Raw genomic sequence first — 18,078 nt, 5'->3', positions numbered from 1 at the left:
CTATAAAGCGAGCAGGAGCCCAGCACCGGGAAAGCGCTCTGTACGGGCTCTGCGGCTGGGCTGTGAGGGGCAGAGTGCTTCCTGCCACGGCAGTAAACCAAGGGTGTCACGGAGGCTGAGCCGCCGCTGATGGCGAGCTGGTGAGGCCCGAGGGTGCTCAGGACGGGAGAGCACAGGCTGATGGCCCAGAGAGGGGAGGGGCACACCGAAGGGATGGTTTCAGTGAGCCCAGACTCGCCTCTTCTCACACACAGAAAAGCGCTAAATGCCTTGACTTGAGGCATCTGGCTCTCCTTTAATTAACAACCATCTTCTGGCATGCAGACTACCTGCCCTTCGCTGCAAAACTTCTGCGTAATGTGGCTTCCCCTCCCCGCCTGCCTCTTTGGAGCGGTTCTCTCAGGGTTACTTGAGACGCTGCCTCCCGGGCTTGAAGTCCTAAAAATTCCCATCAAATAGAACATAACTCAGCTTTCAGGCTGTGAATATTTTTCAAGTCGACAGCTGCCAATAGAGGCCGGAGCAGGGGTTCTGAAGGAACTGCCTGGGACTGAAGGAAGGGACTGAACATAGCGAAGACCAAACGGGAATCATAAAGAAATGCGAAAACAGTGGTTGGAAAAGCTGTGACCTCCCTGCCTCATATTAACCAGGGCCACTGCGAATAAAATACTGAAGAAAGAAGAAGGGGCAGAAAGTGCCGTGAAGGAGGAAAAGGAAGAGTTATGAGGAAGCAAACCTCCCCAAATCGGTTCCTTTCAACACACTTGTTTAAATTTGGAGCTGTAGAAAGAGCTCCGAAGGGAAGTTACATGAACAATAGGAGCTCAGTTACCTCATTTGTGAATTTCAGATCCTAGTGCCCACCTCAGAGAACAGTTATCAGGATTAGAGACAGAATGCACACAGAGGTCTCAGCAACTAAGCCCTTCATGTGCACGCTCAATAAATTATGAAAATGAGAAACTTCTTCAATTTCTTAGAGAGAAGGACTACAGGAAACTGCTTCCCAAAGAAGATTCATTGAGATTTCCTCCCCTGGGGTACAACTTCCCCTAACTACAACAAGAAGTGTTTTCGAGGAGGCTGGCTAGAGTTTGGTGCTGAAATATCATAATAAGTAAACAAGTTCAAAATTCAAGTTGCTAATTTTTGAAATGAAAAAATAAATTTTTATGTGAGTAAAGTCAACAGTCTAGTTGTTCATTTACACGGGACCATAGCAGACTCTTTGGAAATTGATGTATTTCTCAAGGCTTATTTGTCTTAATCCAGTTGCTTAATAGCAGCACTTGCATTGTTGGTTTTACCCCTATACCCACCCATGCTGAGGTGTGCACATACTTACTAAAATTATGCTCTTCTGGAGACAGTACCTTTATGTTATCTTAACCCCTCTGTAAACTCTCATTGAGGAAAACAATCAGTTAACTATCTAAGGTCTCTAAATTTTGGAATATGTTAAATGTGTTTGCTTCTAATTTATAATTCTGCAAGTTTTAAGTCATTGCTTGGAAACCGTGCCTTTCTAGAAGTGACATTATTTAGTGTAATTTTAAGACAATGAAAGGCTTCCCAGGTGGCTCAGTGGCAAAGAATCAACCTGCCAAAAGAAATTAACCTAAAGGAATTTCAGGTTCTTGTGAACTGGGAAATATTAAGTATTAAATACCTAGTATTAATGTTTGTTTCTTGATCTAACGAATATAGACATGTCTAAGAGTCATTAATATTAAGCATTATGCATAGGTTTAATATAACACATCTGTTACAAATTTTTCAGCAAGGAAAGTAACTGGAGTGAAGAAACTTCTAAGGAAAGAAAATGTAAATAAGAGAGGAGATTTTAGATAAACTCTGTTAAGAATAATTTTGCTTTGGGAATGTCTGTTATGCTTTAGGAATGCCTGTCTAAAATAGTCTCTCCACATTTGGGCAACTTGAATTTCTAGGGTTGTGCTAAACCAAGTGTTGAAAGTTTATTGAATAAATAGGTCATTTTCAAATAAAATAAGATTCACAATGACCTTCGACCCTATCTAACTGAGTGTTCTAAACCCCTTTGACATTTATTGACAAATCTTCTTAAATCAAATTCTAATGAAGCACTTTTGACTTTTAGCTAACTTTGGGGTGCTTCAGAGGGCCCCTGATTAGGTTCATTTGGTATGTGTAATTACATGGGAAGTGTAGTCAAATGAGTGATAAATCTCAGGTTATACTGTATGGCAAATGTTACTAATATAGATATCCTGGAAATTACATAGAATTCCTAAAATTTGGATATGTCCTGGTATTCTAATGAGAAACCGGATGGCTTCACAAAGATTAACAAAAGGACTGAATGAACTGGTGAAGATGCTTATAACTTTCATGGTTTCTATCTGAAAAAATTAGGGGTCTGAATCAGTTTCCAGGTGGAAGGAAAACTTCTATCTTATATCCATATAATATCCAATATTAAACTAGACAGAAGTGGTTAGATTTGACAAAATTCAACGTCCTTTCATGATAAGAATTCAATAATTAGACAAGATAGGAATGCACTTTAACACGAGTGACAAGCCCACAGTGACCATCATACACAGTGGTTGAAGAGCTGAAACCTTTTTCTGCAAGAATGGTAACAGATCACTAACTTTGAGGCCAGTTGCATGATTCAAGCAAATTATTTAATGCCTATTTTCTTATCTGTAAAATTAGAATAGTAATATTTAAGTCTTAGGGCTATTAAGATTAAATAAATTGTTGCAACATGCTTGTAACATTGCCGGACACACTTAAGTCTTACTAAAGGATTACCTCTTCATTGTGTGTGTGTAGATATATGTGTGTGTATAGGGGTGTGTGTGTGTGTGTGTGTGTGTGTGTGTGTGTATACATATGTGTGTGTATAGGGGTGTGTGTGTATGTGTGTGTGTATACATATGTGTGTATAGGGTGTGTGTGTGTGTGTATACATATGTGTGTGTATAGGGGTGTGTGTGTATGTGTGTATGTGTGTGTATAGGGGTGTGTGTGTGTGTATACATATGTGTGTATAGGGGTGTGTGTGTGTGTGTATACATATGTGTGTATAGGGGTGTGTGTGTGTGTGTATATACATATGTGGGTGTATAGGGGTTTGTGTGTGTGTGTGTGTGTGTGTATATGTGTGTGTGTGTGTGTATAGGGGTGTGTGTGTATATGTGTGTGTATGTGTGTGTGTAGATATGTATGTGTATATGTGTGTATATGTGTGTGTATAGGCGTGTGTGTGTGCATATGTGTGTATACACATGTGTGTATAGGTGTGTGTGTATGTGTGTATATGTGTGTATACATATGTGTGTATAGGGGTGTGTGTGTATACATGTGTGTGTGTATAGGCATGTGTGTGTGTGTGTATACATATGTGTGTATAGGGTGTGTGTGTGTGTGTATACATATGTGTGTGTATAGGGGTGTGTGTGTATGTGTGTATGTGTGTGTATAGGGGTGTGTGTGTGTGTATACATATGTGTGTATAGGGGTGTGTGTGTGTGTGTATACATATGTGTGTATAGGGGTGTGTGTGTGTGTGTGTATATACATATGTGTGTGTATAGAGGTGTGTGTGTGTGTGTATGTGTGTGTGTGTATATGTGTGTGTGTGTGTGTGTATAGGGGTGTGTGTGTATATGTGTGTGTATGTGTGTGTGTAGATATGTATGTGTATATGTGTGTATGTGTGTGTATAGGCGTGTGTGTGTGCATATGTGTGTATACACATGTGTGTATAGGTGTGTGTGTATGTGTGTATATGTGTGTATACATATGTGTGTATAGGGGTGTGTGTGTATACATGTGTGTGTGTGTATAGGCATGTGTGTGTGTGTGTGTGTATAGGGGTGTGTGTGTGTGTGTGTGTGTGTGTGTGTGTGTGGCTTCCCAGGTGGCTCAGTGGTAAAGAATCCGCCTGCCAATGCAGAAGATGCAGACAAAACACACACACACACACACATGCCAAAGATAGATTCCCATCATGTAAACAACTACACACAACACTTTGTTGGCAATAAGATAGCAGCACTTTAAAAGAAATCCAAATGAAAAATACCTTGGCAAAATCTATTTTCAAAAGGATATTGCATCCAAAATGTACATTCAATAAGCAGTAGACACACAGGAAACCATACTCAATACTGTAATGATCTGTGTGGGAAAAGAATCTAAAAAACAGAGGATGGACGTATATAGATAACTGATTCTCTTTGTGGTACAGGAGAAAGTAACACAACATTGCAAATCAACTCAGATTAAAAAAAACATAAATTTTTAAAGTGCAAGTGAATAACAAATGGCACATTTCAATCCTTGTAACTGATATAAGAACTCTCCCTGAAATCAGTGATCTTTTTTATTATATTGGTAGACTCTCTCTTTTAGGAAAAAGAAGACAGCATTATAAGTGGTGATAAATATTCATCTGTTTAAGTAAATTGCCCTGAAGTGACAGGATGATTCCATGTTGCCCACTTCAATTACTTCAAGTGTGGAAGAGTCATATCAGAAATAAAGGAAAATAAGACCTTCAATTTCAGTTAAGGAAGTGGTTACTTAAATTCTAGACTACAAATCTAATTTCCTTCTTTAATAATAAAATACTTTTAGGACTCAACTTTATTAATAAAAAGAAAGCCCCCACAAGCTACAGTATCTTCCAGGGAATTAATATGATAAATTTTAGGCTCTGGCACATTCACATGTATATTTCTATTTTTTTATTTTAAGAAATAGAAAATATTTATTGGAAGTTTATATCAGTTAAATCCTATTATTATCACTGAAGACCTACTGCTAAATCTACTCTATAAAACTAAAAATTTTAAATGGGTAATAGAATTATCTAATAGTTAACATTAAATTAATAACACATCCCAGAAGTGTCTAAAAAATATAACTTCACTGAAACAGGACTTTCACTGAATTAGGGGTTTTAGCGATCAGATATTGAAGGAAAGGTTTATACCAGTTTTGTTGTCTGTAAAACCATTGTTTTTCCAATTCAATTCATGGTACCAATTTCAAGTTAAGTATGGAATCAGTCTGGCTAGAATTTAATAATCCTAACTCTTCGGTGTTGTCTTAAAGTCAGCAATGAAGGGGCTGGGATCCAATTTTATTTCATTTTCTGTAGAAACTGGCATCAGCCACACTGACTTCCTATAGAGAAGACAAACAAAAAGCGGATAGGGCTGGCATGCTTGGTACCAGCTCTTCCTGAATCTGAACCAGGGGCCAAGGTATTGTTCACCACTGTTTAATATGGTGATCATTTTCAATGTGGTGATTTATGGGTGCAGCATAGGGTCTGTACCCTCTAGAAAATAGATGATTTGTAATGCTTGCCTTAGTTGAGTATCAAAGTCCCCAGTAAAACAGACTTAGATAAATGGATCCTGAGAACAATAAAAGTTGTCAAAAGCTTAATCTGACCCAGTGTATTGGTGGTGAAGGTGGTGTGTGTGTGTACAGCAGTAAAATTCATGCACCAAAAACCTAATCATATACCTTTGTTAGCCTAGTCTTCATTTTTTAAAGAATGATAGGCACAAACAGTATAATAATTGTGATCAAAATAGAAATGCTTTAGTCATCACTATTAATCTGGTAGCATATGGAGAAGCAACAGCCCCATGGGATTAGGTTAAACATTTTTACATTATTCTAAGCATTGGCCAACATAGAGGAATAAAAGTGTGTGTGTGTATACAAAATCAAATCTTATTTTCTATTTAGGGGTCAGCTACTTCCCATAATATCACTAAATCCCTTAGCCTTGGTTTTTCCATGTGAAGATAAGTTAAAGGGAAGATCTACAGTGTTCAACAATGTGATTGTATTTAATGCCACTATACCCTAAAATTTCATCTTACATACATATTACCATAATAAAAAATACCAATTCTCCATCACTTCTAAAAAAGGGACCCTGATGATGTTAAAATATATTGCACATTTTCTCTAAGCTCAATTCTTTTTTCATGTCAGCTATTGTTGTTTAGCCACTAAGTCATGCTCAACTCTTTGTGACCCCATGGACTATAGCCCATGAGACTCCTCTGTCCATGAGATTTCCTAGGAAATAATACTGGAGTGGGTTGCCATTTCCTTCTCTAAGGGATCTTCCCAACCCAGGGATTCAACCTGCATCTCCTGCTTGGCCAGCAGATTCTTTACCACTAAGCCACCCAAGAAGCCCTTGTCAGCTATTTCCATATATTAAACAACAATAGGATGGGAAAAACTAGAAATCTCTTCAAGAAAATTGGAGATACCAAGAGAACATTTCATGCAAAATGGGCACAATAAAGGACAGAAACAGCAAGGACCTAACAAAAGCATTAGAGATTAAGAAGAGGTGGCAAGAATACACAGAAGAACTATGTAAAACAGGTCTTCATGACCTGCATAACCTTGATGGTGTGGTCACTCACCTAGAGCCATGAGTGTGAGGTCAAGTGGGACTTAGGAAGCATTACTGCAAACAAAGCCAGTAGAGGTAATGGAATTCCAGTTGAGCTATTTAAAATCATAAAAGATGATGCTGATAAAGTGATGCACTCAGTATGTCAGCAAATTAGGAAAACTCATCAGTGGCCACAGGACTGGAAAAGGTCAGTTTTCAATTCAATCCCAAAGAAGGGCAATGCCAAAGAATGTTCAGACAACTGTATAATTGCATTCATTTCTCATGCTAGCAAAGTAATGCTCAAAATCCCTCAAGCTAGGCATCAACAGTATGTGAACTGAGAACTTCCAGATGTACAAGCTGGATTTAGAAAAGGCAGAGGAACCAGAAATCAAATCGATAACATCTGTTGGATCATAGAGAAAGCAAAGGAATTCTAAAAAAAAAAAAAATCTACTTCTGCTTCAGTGACTACAGTAAAGCCTTTGACTGTGTGGATCACAGCAAACTGAAAATTTCTTAAAGAGATGGGAATCTCAGACCACCTTACCTGTCTCCTGAGAAACCTGTATGCCAGTCAAGAAGCAATAGTTAGAACCAGACATGGAACAATGGACTGGCTCAAAATTGGGAAAGGAGTACATCAAGGTTGTATATTGTCACCCTGCTTTTTTCTTAACTTATATGCAGAGTACATCATGTGAAATGCCAGGCTGAATGAATCACAAGCTGCAATCAAGATTGCTGGGAGGAATATCAACAACCTCAGATATGCAGATGACGCCACTCTAATGGTAGAAAGTGAAGAGGAACTAAAGGGCCTCTAGATGAGGGTAGAAGTGGAGAGTGAAAAAGCTGGCTTAAAACTCAACATTCAAAAAATTAAGATCATGGCCTCTGGTCCCATTACTTCATGGCAAATAGAAGGGGGAAAAGTGAAAATAGTTAACAGATTTTTTTCTTAGGCTCCAAAAAATCACTGCAGATGGTGACTGCAGTTATGAAATTAAAAGACACTTGCTCCTTGGAAGAAAAGTTATGAGAAACCTAGACAGCATTTTAAAAAGCAGAGATATCACTTTGGTGACAAAGATCCATGTAGTCAAAGCTATGGTTTTTCCAGTAGTCATGTATGAATGTGAGAGTTGGACTGTAAAGGAAGGCTGAGTGCTGAAGAATTGATGCTTTTGAACTGTGGTGCTGGAGAAGACTCTGTAGAGTCCCTTGGACTGCAAGGAGATGAAACCAGTCAATCCTGAAGGAAATCAACCCTGACCATTCACTGGAAGGATGATGCTGAAGATGAAGCTCCGATACTTTGGCCACCTGATGCAAAGAGCCAACTCATTGGAAAAGACCCTGATGTTGGGAAAGATTGAAGGCAGGAGGAGATGAGGGTGACAGAGGATGAGATGGTTGGATGGCATCACCGACTCAGTGGACATGGGTTTGGGTGGACTCCAGGAGATAGTGAAGGACAGGGAAGCCTGGCGTGCTGCCGTCCGTGGGGTCACAAAGGGTCGGACACGGCTGAGCGACTGGACAACAACAAAACAAGGATAATTTTCCTTGTGGTTTTCAGGTGGTTTCTAAAATTTGTCACTCAGATGTATGGCACTCAATGTAACTATTTCAGAGACATGGTGAAAGTGTGTCAGGATATACTATATCCTTTTGGGATTCAATCTCTCAGTTCCACAAAATTGCAAAGTACATTCAAATACAGTCTGACAAGCCTTTCCTTTCATATATGTTCACGGGTTAGTATTAAAATGAAAAATTGGTTTTCTCTAAACTTTTTAGTCATTTACTCTCCTATCATGGAATTGGACCATAAAATATATCAGAAAAAAATATTATGAAGAAGAACACATTGAAAGATAATATCATGCTTGATTCTTCCATTTACTAAGGTGACTAACAATTTGCTTTGCAGTTCAGTTACTGTAGAATAATCTAGGTACACAAGATTGTTTCAAGTTTTTATTCTAAAATTAATATTACATTAAAAAAATTTTTAAACATACTCAGAATATTTCAAGTGCTAATTTGGTGTTTGGCCTTATGCTTATAGGCGAGTCTTGTCATAGTCTCTACAACCTATGCCTCTGCAGAAGCATCTGGTAAGTAAGGGAGAAACTAACATCCAAGGATCTGATCCACTGGCCTCAGCAAGAGGCAGAACACTCCAGAGGGGTTTTCTGAGGGCTGTAACGTGTATGCCTAGGGTTAAAGTATAGCTCTGTTTGAAAAAGGAGCGCCTCCTCTGAAACAACCTAGAAGAGCACAAAGGTTAAGCAGACATCTCTAGTAACACAGGAGGCAAACCCACACATGAATAGGACGTAGAAAAATATTCAAGATCGCAGCAATGGCTACTGACTTTCAGGCCCACACAAAATCCGACAACCCGCGGGGACCAGAGAGAAGGGTTATCTGTGAGAGTAGATTCGAAGCACCTGGAAAAAGTCTGAATAGTGCATAGGAGCAAGCAAACTGTTACTCGGAAATCTTCATCATTCATTAACGAAAAGGTTTTCACTAGTGTCACAAGTTTCTGAAAAAGACGATGTGGAAATCAAATAACAGAGTGGCTTCAAACATAAGCTTTGAAAGGGACTCTTCTATGTTTGGCGTTATCAGCTAACCAGCGACAGGCTCTGCATCCCTGGGCAAATTGTTAAAACGCCTCCCAAGGCTCTAGGTCTCTCATGTGTAAGATAAAGATGACATCTATTTCATAGGTGACTGTTGTAATTAGGCATTGGCCCCAAATACTTCTGTAGCATAAACTGTAAGCTGTTTACATCTGGGAATCAATGAAAAGGTAATATCCCAGGATAACAACACAGTTTTAAGATTTGTGTCTTGCAAAATAATTTAGAGATTTTATTCCACATTTTATTCTAGTCCCCATATACACACACATCCTCACAGAGCATGGCTATCTATTGTTGAATATGAAAGATCTTCCCAGAGCTAGTGACCTCCCACATTAGGAACAGAGAATGGAATTTAAACCGTCTCTTAAGCTTTAGTGAAATACAAAAATAGCCCCAAAAGACTTAAAATCAGTTCACTGACCTGTCTGGAAATCTGTGCTATAAGATCTTGTGGCTAGAGAGGATCAATATTCAGTAACTAAGGAACTACATAGTCCCCTACCTTACCATAAAAGGAAGCAAAATTTGGTCTTAAAGAAGAAAAAAAAAAAAAAACAGGACAATAATTTTAGCACCAGGCAGAAAATTCTGAAAAAAAAAATCTAGAAGTTATTTTTTTAACAGATAAGCATTATTCTTACCTTTATCCTGACCCCACATTCATAGACAGGATATATAAAATCATACACATATGTTTGTACCCGAGTCATGGGGCAAACCGATCCCAGATATAATTTATCAGCAAATATATACCAATTTCTGTATGCACATGGGCTAACAGAGACCATCACCCAGTCCATGAACAGCTTACTTTCACTGCAGAAAGAATCATATGAGAAAATGTCAGCTGCGTATTTATCTTAAGGGAGAACCCAAAGAATATTCAACCATACTTTGTGATTAATTAAACAACGTTTCTTTCTCTGGTAAAGGTAATAACAACTTCAAGAACAGCATGTAAAGGGTTTTCATATTACCACAACTCTCCCAAATATCTGCATAATTCTGTCCTCAAATATGTAAATTTCAGTTATTTCACAGGGAAATAAAAATCAGTGCATAAGAACATCATCATCTTTCAGCTCTCTGTTTCCTCTTAAAGGAATTAGATTCCAAAGAGAATGATACAGTTAGGGTTACACATAAGGGGACAGAAGTATTGTGATAAATTGCAATGCATTCGAAGAGGAGTGATGCATTCCAAGTAATAAGCTTAAAGAGGGGAAAGGATAAGGTAGGATTCATATTTATAGCAACCAGAACCAGATACAGTCATGTTCACAAGAGGAAATCGTCTGAATAGGGAAAATCCATGTCTGGAAGTTTCATGAAAGTTTTAATGTAAAACCCTTTCTTCTTCTCTGCACTGAAAACTTCAGTAAATCAATAATAATCACTATTCCTAATTGAGTCATTTTTCCCGTGGAAATGAAACAAAAGTGTACTGCATTCTGACTGTGCTAGACAGTCGTTAATGAGAGGTTTTCAGGGGATAACCAGAGTTGAGTTTCATAGTTCCTTCTACTGTTCAGATGGAAAGCAAAGACTTACTAGCTTTAGTATTTAAAGATGTATGATCAGTAGCTGGGAGGGCATAATAGACAAGATTGCAAATCTTCCTTAAGAACAGAATAGAGTGGACAGAAGTAAGCAAATTTCAAGTAACCTAGAAAAGACAAATGACAACCCACTCCAATACTCTTGCCTGGAAAATCCCATGGACAGAGGAGCCTGGTAGGCTACAGCCCCTGGGATCCCAAAGAGTCAGACATGACTGAAGCGACTTAGCAGCAGCAGCAGCAGCAGAAAAGACAAAACAAACCAAAAAAGATAAAAGCAATATGTTGCAAGTATATTAGCAATCATAATGTAAATGAACAAGTGTTCAAAGCTAAATGAAATGTAATGTAAAAAAAATGAATGAATGAAATATTCCAGGCCAAATGAATAACAGCAAAATGAAGAAATAAATTATATTGTATTTATACAATCAACTTCTATACAACATGGAAAATTATAGTTATACCTGTAAATATATAAATGAAAAAACAGTTGTGAAAAAGAAGCAAATCACAATACAAACCTTATATATCTATTGACACCAATGAGAGAAACATTTTTAAAAGATTTTTTCCAAGGAAATAGGCTGTTCTCAGACAGCCAGCATCTGTCCTATATTTATTAAGGCATTAGAATCACAACTCAAAACATGACTTTCAAACTCATCTGATACAACCTCCTGTTTTACAAAAGCTAGAGTAACAGGGCCTACATATTATCTTCTTATTCTGACATTAATAGGAAATAGCAACCCACTTCAGTACTCTCGCCTGAGAAATCCAATGGACAGAGGAGCCTGGCGGGCTACAGTCCAAGGGATGGCAAAGAGTTGGCCACAGCTGAGTGACGAAACAACAAATAAGCAACTGTGATAACCTATCATCCAAGCTAGAGCAAGTCAGTGCTTGAGCATCGGGTTCATATCCGAATTGTGTTCACAGTGAAGCAGAATACATACGTATACTTTAATTGTAGCCCTTGCTGACACTACTATCTTCATGCAGGACTGCTACATGAGCAGAAATTGAAGCCCTCCCCTTTCTTAAAGAAGAAATTCCGATACTGTGTATAAAACAGATAACTAATGAGGGCATAATGTACAGACCTGGGACCACTACTCAACGCACTGCGGTGGCCTGAGAGGGAAGAAGTCCAAACGGAGGGGATGCTCGTGTGTGTACGGCTGGTGCGTTCTGCTGTGCGGTCAGAACTAACAGAACATCGTAAAGCAGATATGCTAATAAGTGGAGAAAGGGATGGCAACCCGCTCCAGTGTTCTTGCCTGGAGAAGCCCATGGACAGAGGAGCCTGGCGGGCTACAGTTCGTGGGGTGGCAAAGAGTCTGACACAACTTTCTAGTCGGAGCAACTAGAACTTTCATTTTTCATACTCCAGTAAGAAATTAAAAACAAAGAAGAAAATGGAAGGGCAGGAGAGTGAAGGTGTGACTGGTAACCCCACGTACAGAAAGACAGAGTTCTTGCTGCTGGCTGGACAGGGCTTGAATGCTGCAGACACTCAATTGTTAGCTTAAAAGAAACTGGTAAACTGCAACACAGTATACTTGAGTCAGTGAATGCCACCAGAGTGAAGATCCACAGTCAGCTAGAGTGATAGGTTCTGACAACTAGGCTGACTGTACTTGAAGCTTCAGACCAAGATGTGGACTGGGCTGAAATGGTTAAACAAAAGTGTGCTCACGGGAAGGATTCTACCTTGGAAAAGTAACTGGGAAGTTAAGCTACAGTGGCTTGGAGTGACATTTAAGACAAATTTCCTAGACTGTCATAGGTCTCCTTAGTTACTGTATCAATTCTCTTCTGGGAACCTAACAAAACCCAGAAAATAAGCAAAGGTAGTATTCTCTTATCCCACAAATAAGTAACTCAGTCACTGCTGAAGTCTGACCAATGCCTCCAGCCCTTCATAAGCATGTCTTTAAAGGAGGAGGAAAAAAATCAAATAGCAAAGCAGCAATAATAGGAGTGATAACTAGTAGTATCTCCTACTTGAAGAATATAAGAAAATGAAGAGTGAGTCACTCAGTCATGTCCGATTCTTTGCGACCTCATGGACTGTAGCCTACAAGGCTCCTCTGCCCATGGGATTTTCCAGGCAAGAAAACTGGAGTGGGAAGCCATCCCTTCTCCATGGGATCCTCCCAACCCAGGAATCAAACCCATGTCTACCCACACTGCAGGCAAATTCTTCACCACTGAGGCACCAGGGAAGCCAAAGAATGTAAGGTGATGAGTAAGTTGGTAAGGGGTTCAAAGTCTAAAGCCATACTTAAAGGCTGCATTTGGAAAACATGTGGTGAATGAGTATGCAGTGGATGAGTATATGATCAGAAAAATTATTAGGAAGCAAGATTTTCTTCCTAATGCAATTTAGATAGCTTGTCACTGATGCTAACCTTGATAATGCATTATAATTAGAATTTGTATATTATCTAAAAATTACTCACTTATGCTGTAAGTCACAAATCATAATCATGATTGACCTCAACTCAATACTCTTGACAGATATACTTAGTAAACTCTCCTTATGTGGTAACTATAAAAATGCTAAGAATCAGATAATTTTTCCACAACAAGAACTCATTAAATTATCTCCCTGTAAATGTTGTTGGAAGAACTAGTCAAACAAGTGTCTTAAAAATAACAATCTGATATATATATACATATATATATATATATATATACACACACACACAGAGAGAGAGAAAAAAAAACACATTAATTCAAAAAGATACATGCACCTCAATCTTGATAGCAGCATTATTTACAATTGCCAAGGTACGAAAGCAACCTCAGCATCACGAACTGGGCTTCCCTTGTGGCTGAGCAGTAAAGATCCGCACGCAATGTAGGAGACACAGGAGGTGCTGGTTTGATCCCTGGGTTGGGAAGATCCCCTTGAGGAGAAAATGGCAACCCACTCCAGTATTCTTGCCTGAAGAACCCCATGGACAGAGGAGACCCACAGACTATAGTCCAAGGGGTCTCAAAGAGCTGGACACAAACAGATGAATGGATAAAGAAGATGTCATATATATTCAAAGGAATACTACTCAGCCATAAAATAGAGTTAACTGTTCCCATTTCTAGCAACATGGATGGACTTGGAGGGCATTATGCTAAGTAAAGTCAGTCATACATAGAAAGACAAATACCATATATCACTTCTATGTGGAACCTAAAAAATACAACAAACGAGTGAAAAAAAAAAGAGGCAGCCTCACAGATATAGAGAATTAGTGGTTATGTGGGGGAGGCGGAAGGGCCATATAGGGGTGGGGGAGTGAGAGGTACAACTATCGGGTGTAAGACAGGCTACAAGGATGTACCGCACAACACGGGGAATGGAACCACTCATTTGTAATGGCTCTAAGGGTAATATAACCTTTTAACTTGTGTAAAAAAGATAAACTTTAAAAAATGACCATCTGCCACCAATATTTTAATATCTCATACTTCTCACAAGAAAGTTTAACCTGACTCTGAGTAAGACAGTCATGTGTCAAAGAGGTTAACCGTATTTATTATCTCCTTGGGCTTCCCTGCTGGCTCAGAGGTTAAAGCATCCGCCTGCAATGCGGGAGACCCAGGTTCGATCCCTGAGTCAGGAAGGTCCCCTGGAGAAGGAAACGGCAACCCACTCCAGTATTCTTGCCTTGGAGAATCCCATGGAGGGAGGAGCCTGGTAGGCTACAGTCCATGGGGTCGCAAAGAGTCGGACACGACTGAGCGACTTCACTTTCACTTTCTATATGACAGTGCTTATTTACATATCTGTGAGGGAATTAACAAGCTGGCGCCAGGCAGGCCCTCCCGCCCCATGTTCTGTAAATAATGACTTTGCATGGTTGTGTAACAGCTGAGCTCACTTGTAGCACTGTGCTTGCACGTCGCTTGGCCGTTGGGCTACTTTTGTTCTATGAGAATACATAAGCTTCACCTGGAAAAGCCAGGCAGGGTTGTATGCGGTTATGTTCTGTCTGCTGCGACGGCTGTCTCATCCAGAATGCTCCAGGAAAATAGGAAAGGTATTCAACTCAATCTACAGACAGAACAAACAGATTCAGCTTTATCTTGTTGGCTTTGCAAAACTGCTGATGAATTTACCTGAAGGTCAGATAGAATTTTTTGAAAAGAGCAGTATCATCCTCAGGGGGGAGCTATGAGGGATCTGGCAGCAGGAAGGCCAGTGAAGACACAATCACGTATCTGGCAATACAACCAAGTACTAGTAATGGCAGTGGGCTCGAAAGGGCAACCTGAAACATAGAGCCAGGGACCGTTTCTGAGGAATCGCTGCAAATGAGAATTCAGATAGAGGAAAGACCAGAACACAGAAGAAACATCTCAGACATTTAGAAAGTTAAAACGTGTCCTTGGGATACAGATTCAAGTCCAGTTGGGCTGACATTACTTCTCTTCTGGCAAAAGGTAGGATTGAATATCTGCAGGGAGAGGAGAGAGGCTGCGTGGAAAGATGGAGAATCATTCTGAGTAAACCTCCAAGAGCCTTCTCCAAAACCAGGCTTTTAGCACGGACATTCTCAGTGCACGGCCAAATCCAGGCAGCAAGGAGAGTGGAGATTTCTAAAGTCACAGAGACCTCCACAGAGACCCCTGTACAGGACTCTTGGGAAACGGGAAGTGGTAACGGCTTGCGTGGTTTTATATGGCAGCCCAAGATCAGATGCCTTCATTTTGCTCCTTAGTTAGATCACCCATGGGGTGGGTGTCCATGGTGTCTGCCACCTAAAGGCTGAGATGCTCCTGATTACACAAACGCCGATGCTCAAAGAGGCATCAGTGGAAAAGTGCTAATTGATAACTGTGCCTGCCTGAGGCCTGTTAAAATCGCCAAGGAGGCTGGCAAGGCACACACTTCCGATAAAAGCTAATTACAGAAAACTCTTCACTAGGTAATTGTCAGGTGTCATTTAATAGGCTGGACAGTCTAAATTGTTCATTTTTTAAAATGGAAGACTGCTATTTCTTAATTTCGATGGGTTTGGCTGTAGAACAATCAGCAGCAAAGAAGATAAAGTGACTTAAATTCCTGGGAGGAATTTAAGTCAGTCACTAAGTCATGTCCAGCTTTTTGCGACCCCACGGACTGCAGCATGCCAGCTCCCCCTGTCCTTCAGTGTCTCCCAGAGTTTGCTCAAATTCATTTCCATTGAGTAAGTGATGCCACCCAACCATCTCACCCTCTGCTGCCCCCTTCTCCTTTTGCCTTCAATCTTTCCCAGCATCAAGGTCTTTTCCAGGGAGTCTTAAGAGGAGACAGAGATCTAAGAAAAAGCATCTTTCTTGGCCTCAGGAAAATTTGCAAATTCATCTCTGCTGATTCTTCCATAGATTGTTTTAGTTACAGCATTCAAGTCAAGCCTTAAAATTATTTGCTTATATCACATGGCTAATCTAATAAGGCTAAATATATATTTTTTCCTTTTATGTTTTACATACATAATTTTATATACAATATACATTCATTTTAATAATTGGAATCAAAGTTCCAGCTAAAGATTTTTCTTATGTTTTCTAAAAATATCAATTGTGACATTTTTAGTTTTAAAGTGAACTTGGAAATCAAGGCTCAGAGCAAATAAAATTCAAAGAATCTGAGTTGAAGGCATATGATTGTTTTTAGTGACATCTGAATTACATTTTTAATGCTACACGTGTGTGTGCATGCTAAGTCGCTTCAGTTGTGACCCTATGGACTGTAGCCCGCCAGGCTCCTCTGTCCATGGGATTCTCCAGGCAAGAATACAGGAGCAGGTTGCCGTGATCTCCTGCAGGGGATCCTCCTGACCCAGAGATCAAACCTGAGTCCCATGTCTCCTGCATTGGCAGGTGGGTACTTTACCTCTGGTGCCACCTGGGAAGCCCTTTTAATGTTACAATCTGCTCTCGAATAAGCACTTGCCCAGGGCTTGCCTACATGACAAGAAAAGGACTTCTGTTTTCAACAACAAGCTCTCTAGTGGATGATGAAACCCCAGAGTGGGGATTCACACAGTGCCCTGCATCTAGAAAGCCTGGAGATTCCCATCACTAACTACAAAAATGAAAGAGAACTGAAGAAAAAGATAAGTCTGTACAATTTTTTCTTTTTTTAAAAATTTTCTCCTGATGCTGTTAACATCTCTACCATCTAAAATTCATAAACTTTACATTTATCTTTTAAATTATTCCACTATAAGCATCTAGTTTTTTCAGTTAAGAGCTTAATTGGAATCACAGTCTAATTTCTTCACTCTCGGTTTATGTAAATCTGGGAAGGTTAAACAAGTGAAGGCTCAAGTTCATACTCTGTGAAAAGGAGATAATAATATTACCCACCTTTTAAGTTTTTCTTGAATATTAAAAGAGATAAATGTAACCAGTCTGGCCATAATTAATAGCATACAAAAAATATATAACATATGATTATTTTTCTCAAACTTAAGCACAGTGAATTCCGGGGTTTTATGTCTCCCCTACTGCAGGCAAATTCTTTACTGCCTGAGACACCAGGGAAGCCCTGTGCAATGTTCCGAGGATTTCTCGAAGTCACAAAAATAAACAAAGTCCATTTTCCTGATATTCCAATTTTAATACCAAATTTTGCTGTGAAGATAACAGAATTTCAACATAACTGAGTTTCAAGATAACTGAATATAATTTCAATATAAGGTAAAGTGGATAAAGCAGATAGTGCATACAAGTCATTTTTTAAGCATTTTTAAAGCATATTTGTAAAATTTCTGTGGCAGGGAGCTGTAAGTCATCACTGTGCTTCACCACCACATAGGTACTCAAGGTAGAAAGGGGAGAAGCCAGTTTCACTTAACAGTCAAAGCTGTAAAAATTATTCCTTTTACTAAGTGTTGACTGGCTCTTGAGTACATGTCTGTTCAATATTCTGCATGATAAAATGGAAAGTATGGGTAGTTTGAATCGCGGGGCGAGGAAGGAGCAGGCGGCAGGTTCTCGAGGTGTCTGGCCCTTTCTCTGCCCCACTGGTTTGAGCCGCAGCAGAATTCGGGACGTTCACGGGGGACCGTATTCATCGACACCTGAAATCTAGGATGATCAGCCGTGGACGTGTGGACGCGACGGCCGCCGTGCACAGCGCAGCCGTCCTGGAGTTCCTGCTGCAGAGGTCCTTGATTGGCAGGAAATGCATCGAAAAACTCGCAGGTGAAGCGTGTTACCCCTCGTCATTTGCACTTGCTATTCGTGGAGATGAATTGGACTCTCTCATCAAGGCTACAGCTGCTGGTGGTGGTGTCGTTCGGCACACCCACAGATCTCTATCGGGAAGAAAGGATGGAAGAAGGTCTAAAGGATGCCTGGATTCCTTGTTGTCACAGGCCTCCAAATACTCTTAACAGTGGCCCAATGTTGGTGACTCCAGTGG

The 18,078-nt window shown here is 39.8% G+C and overlaps 1 protein-coding gene across 1 annotated transcript; it reads right to left on the bottom strand.

Moving 5' to 3' along the window:
- On the bottom strand, window positions 1-9,896 carry OOSP2 (oocyte secreted protein 2). Its single transcript, XM_061121879.1, is given in 5 exon segments — window positions 1-177; window positions 5,041-5,099; window positions 5,102-5,184; window positions 8,597-8,709; window positions 9,738-9,896. Coding segments are annotated over 5 exon segments (591 nt in total).
- Window positions 9,897-18,078: the final 8,182 nt, after the last annotated feature.

This window comes from Dama dama, chromosome 1 (genome assembly GCF_033118175.1).
Source record: "Dama dama isolate Ldn47 chromosome 1, ASM3311817v1, whole genome shotgun sequence".
In the NCBI taxonomy this organism is placed as follows: Eukaryota; Metazoa; Chordata; class Mammalia; order Artiodactyla; family Cervidae; genus Dama; species Dama dama.
This window is presented reverse-complemented; position numbering and strand designations above follow the sequence as displayed.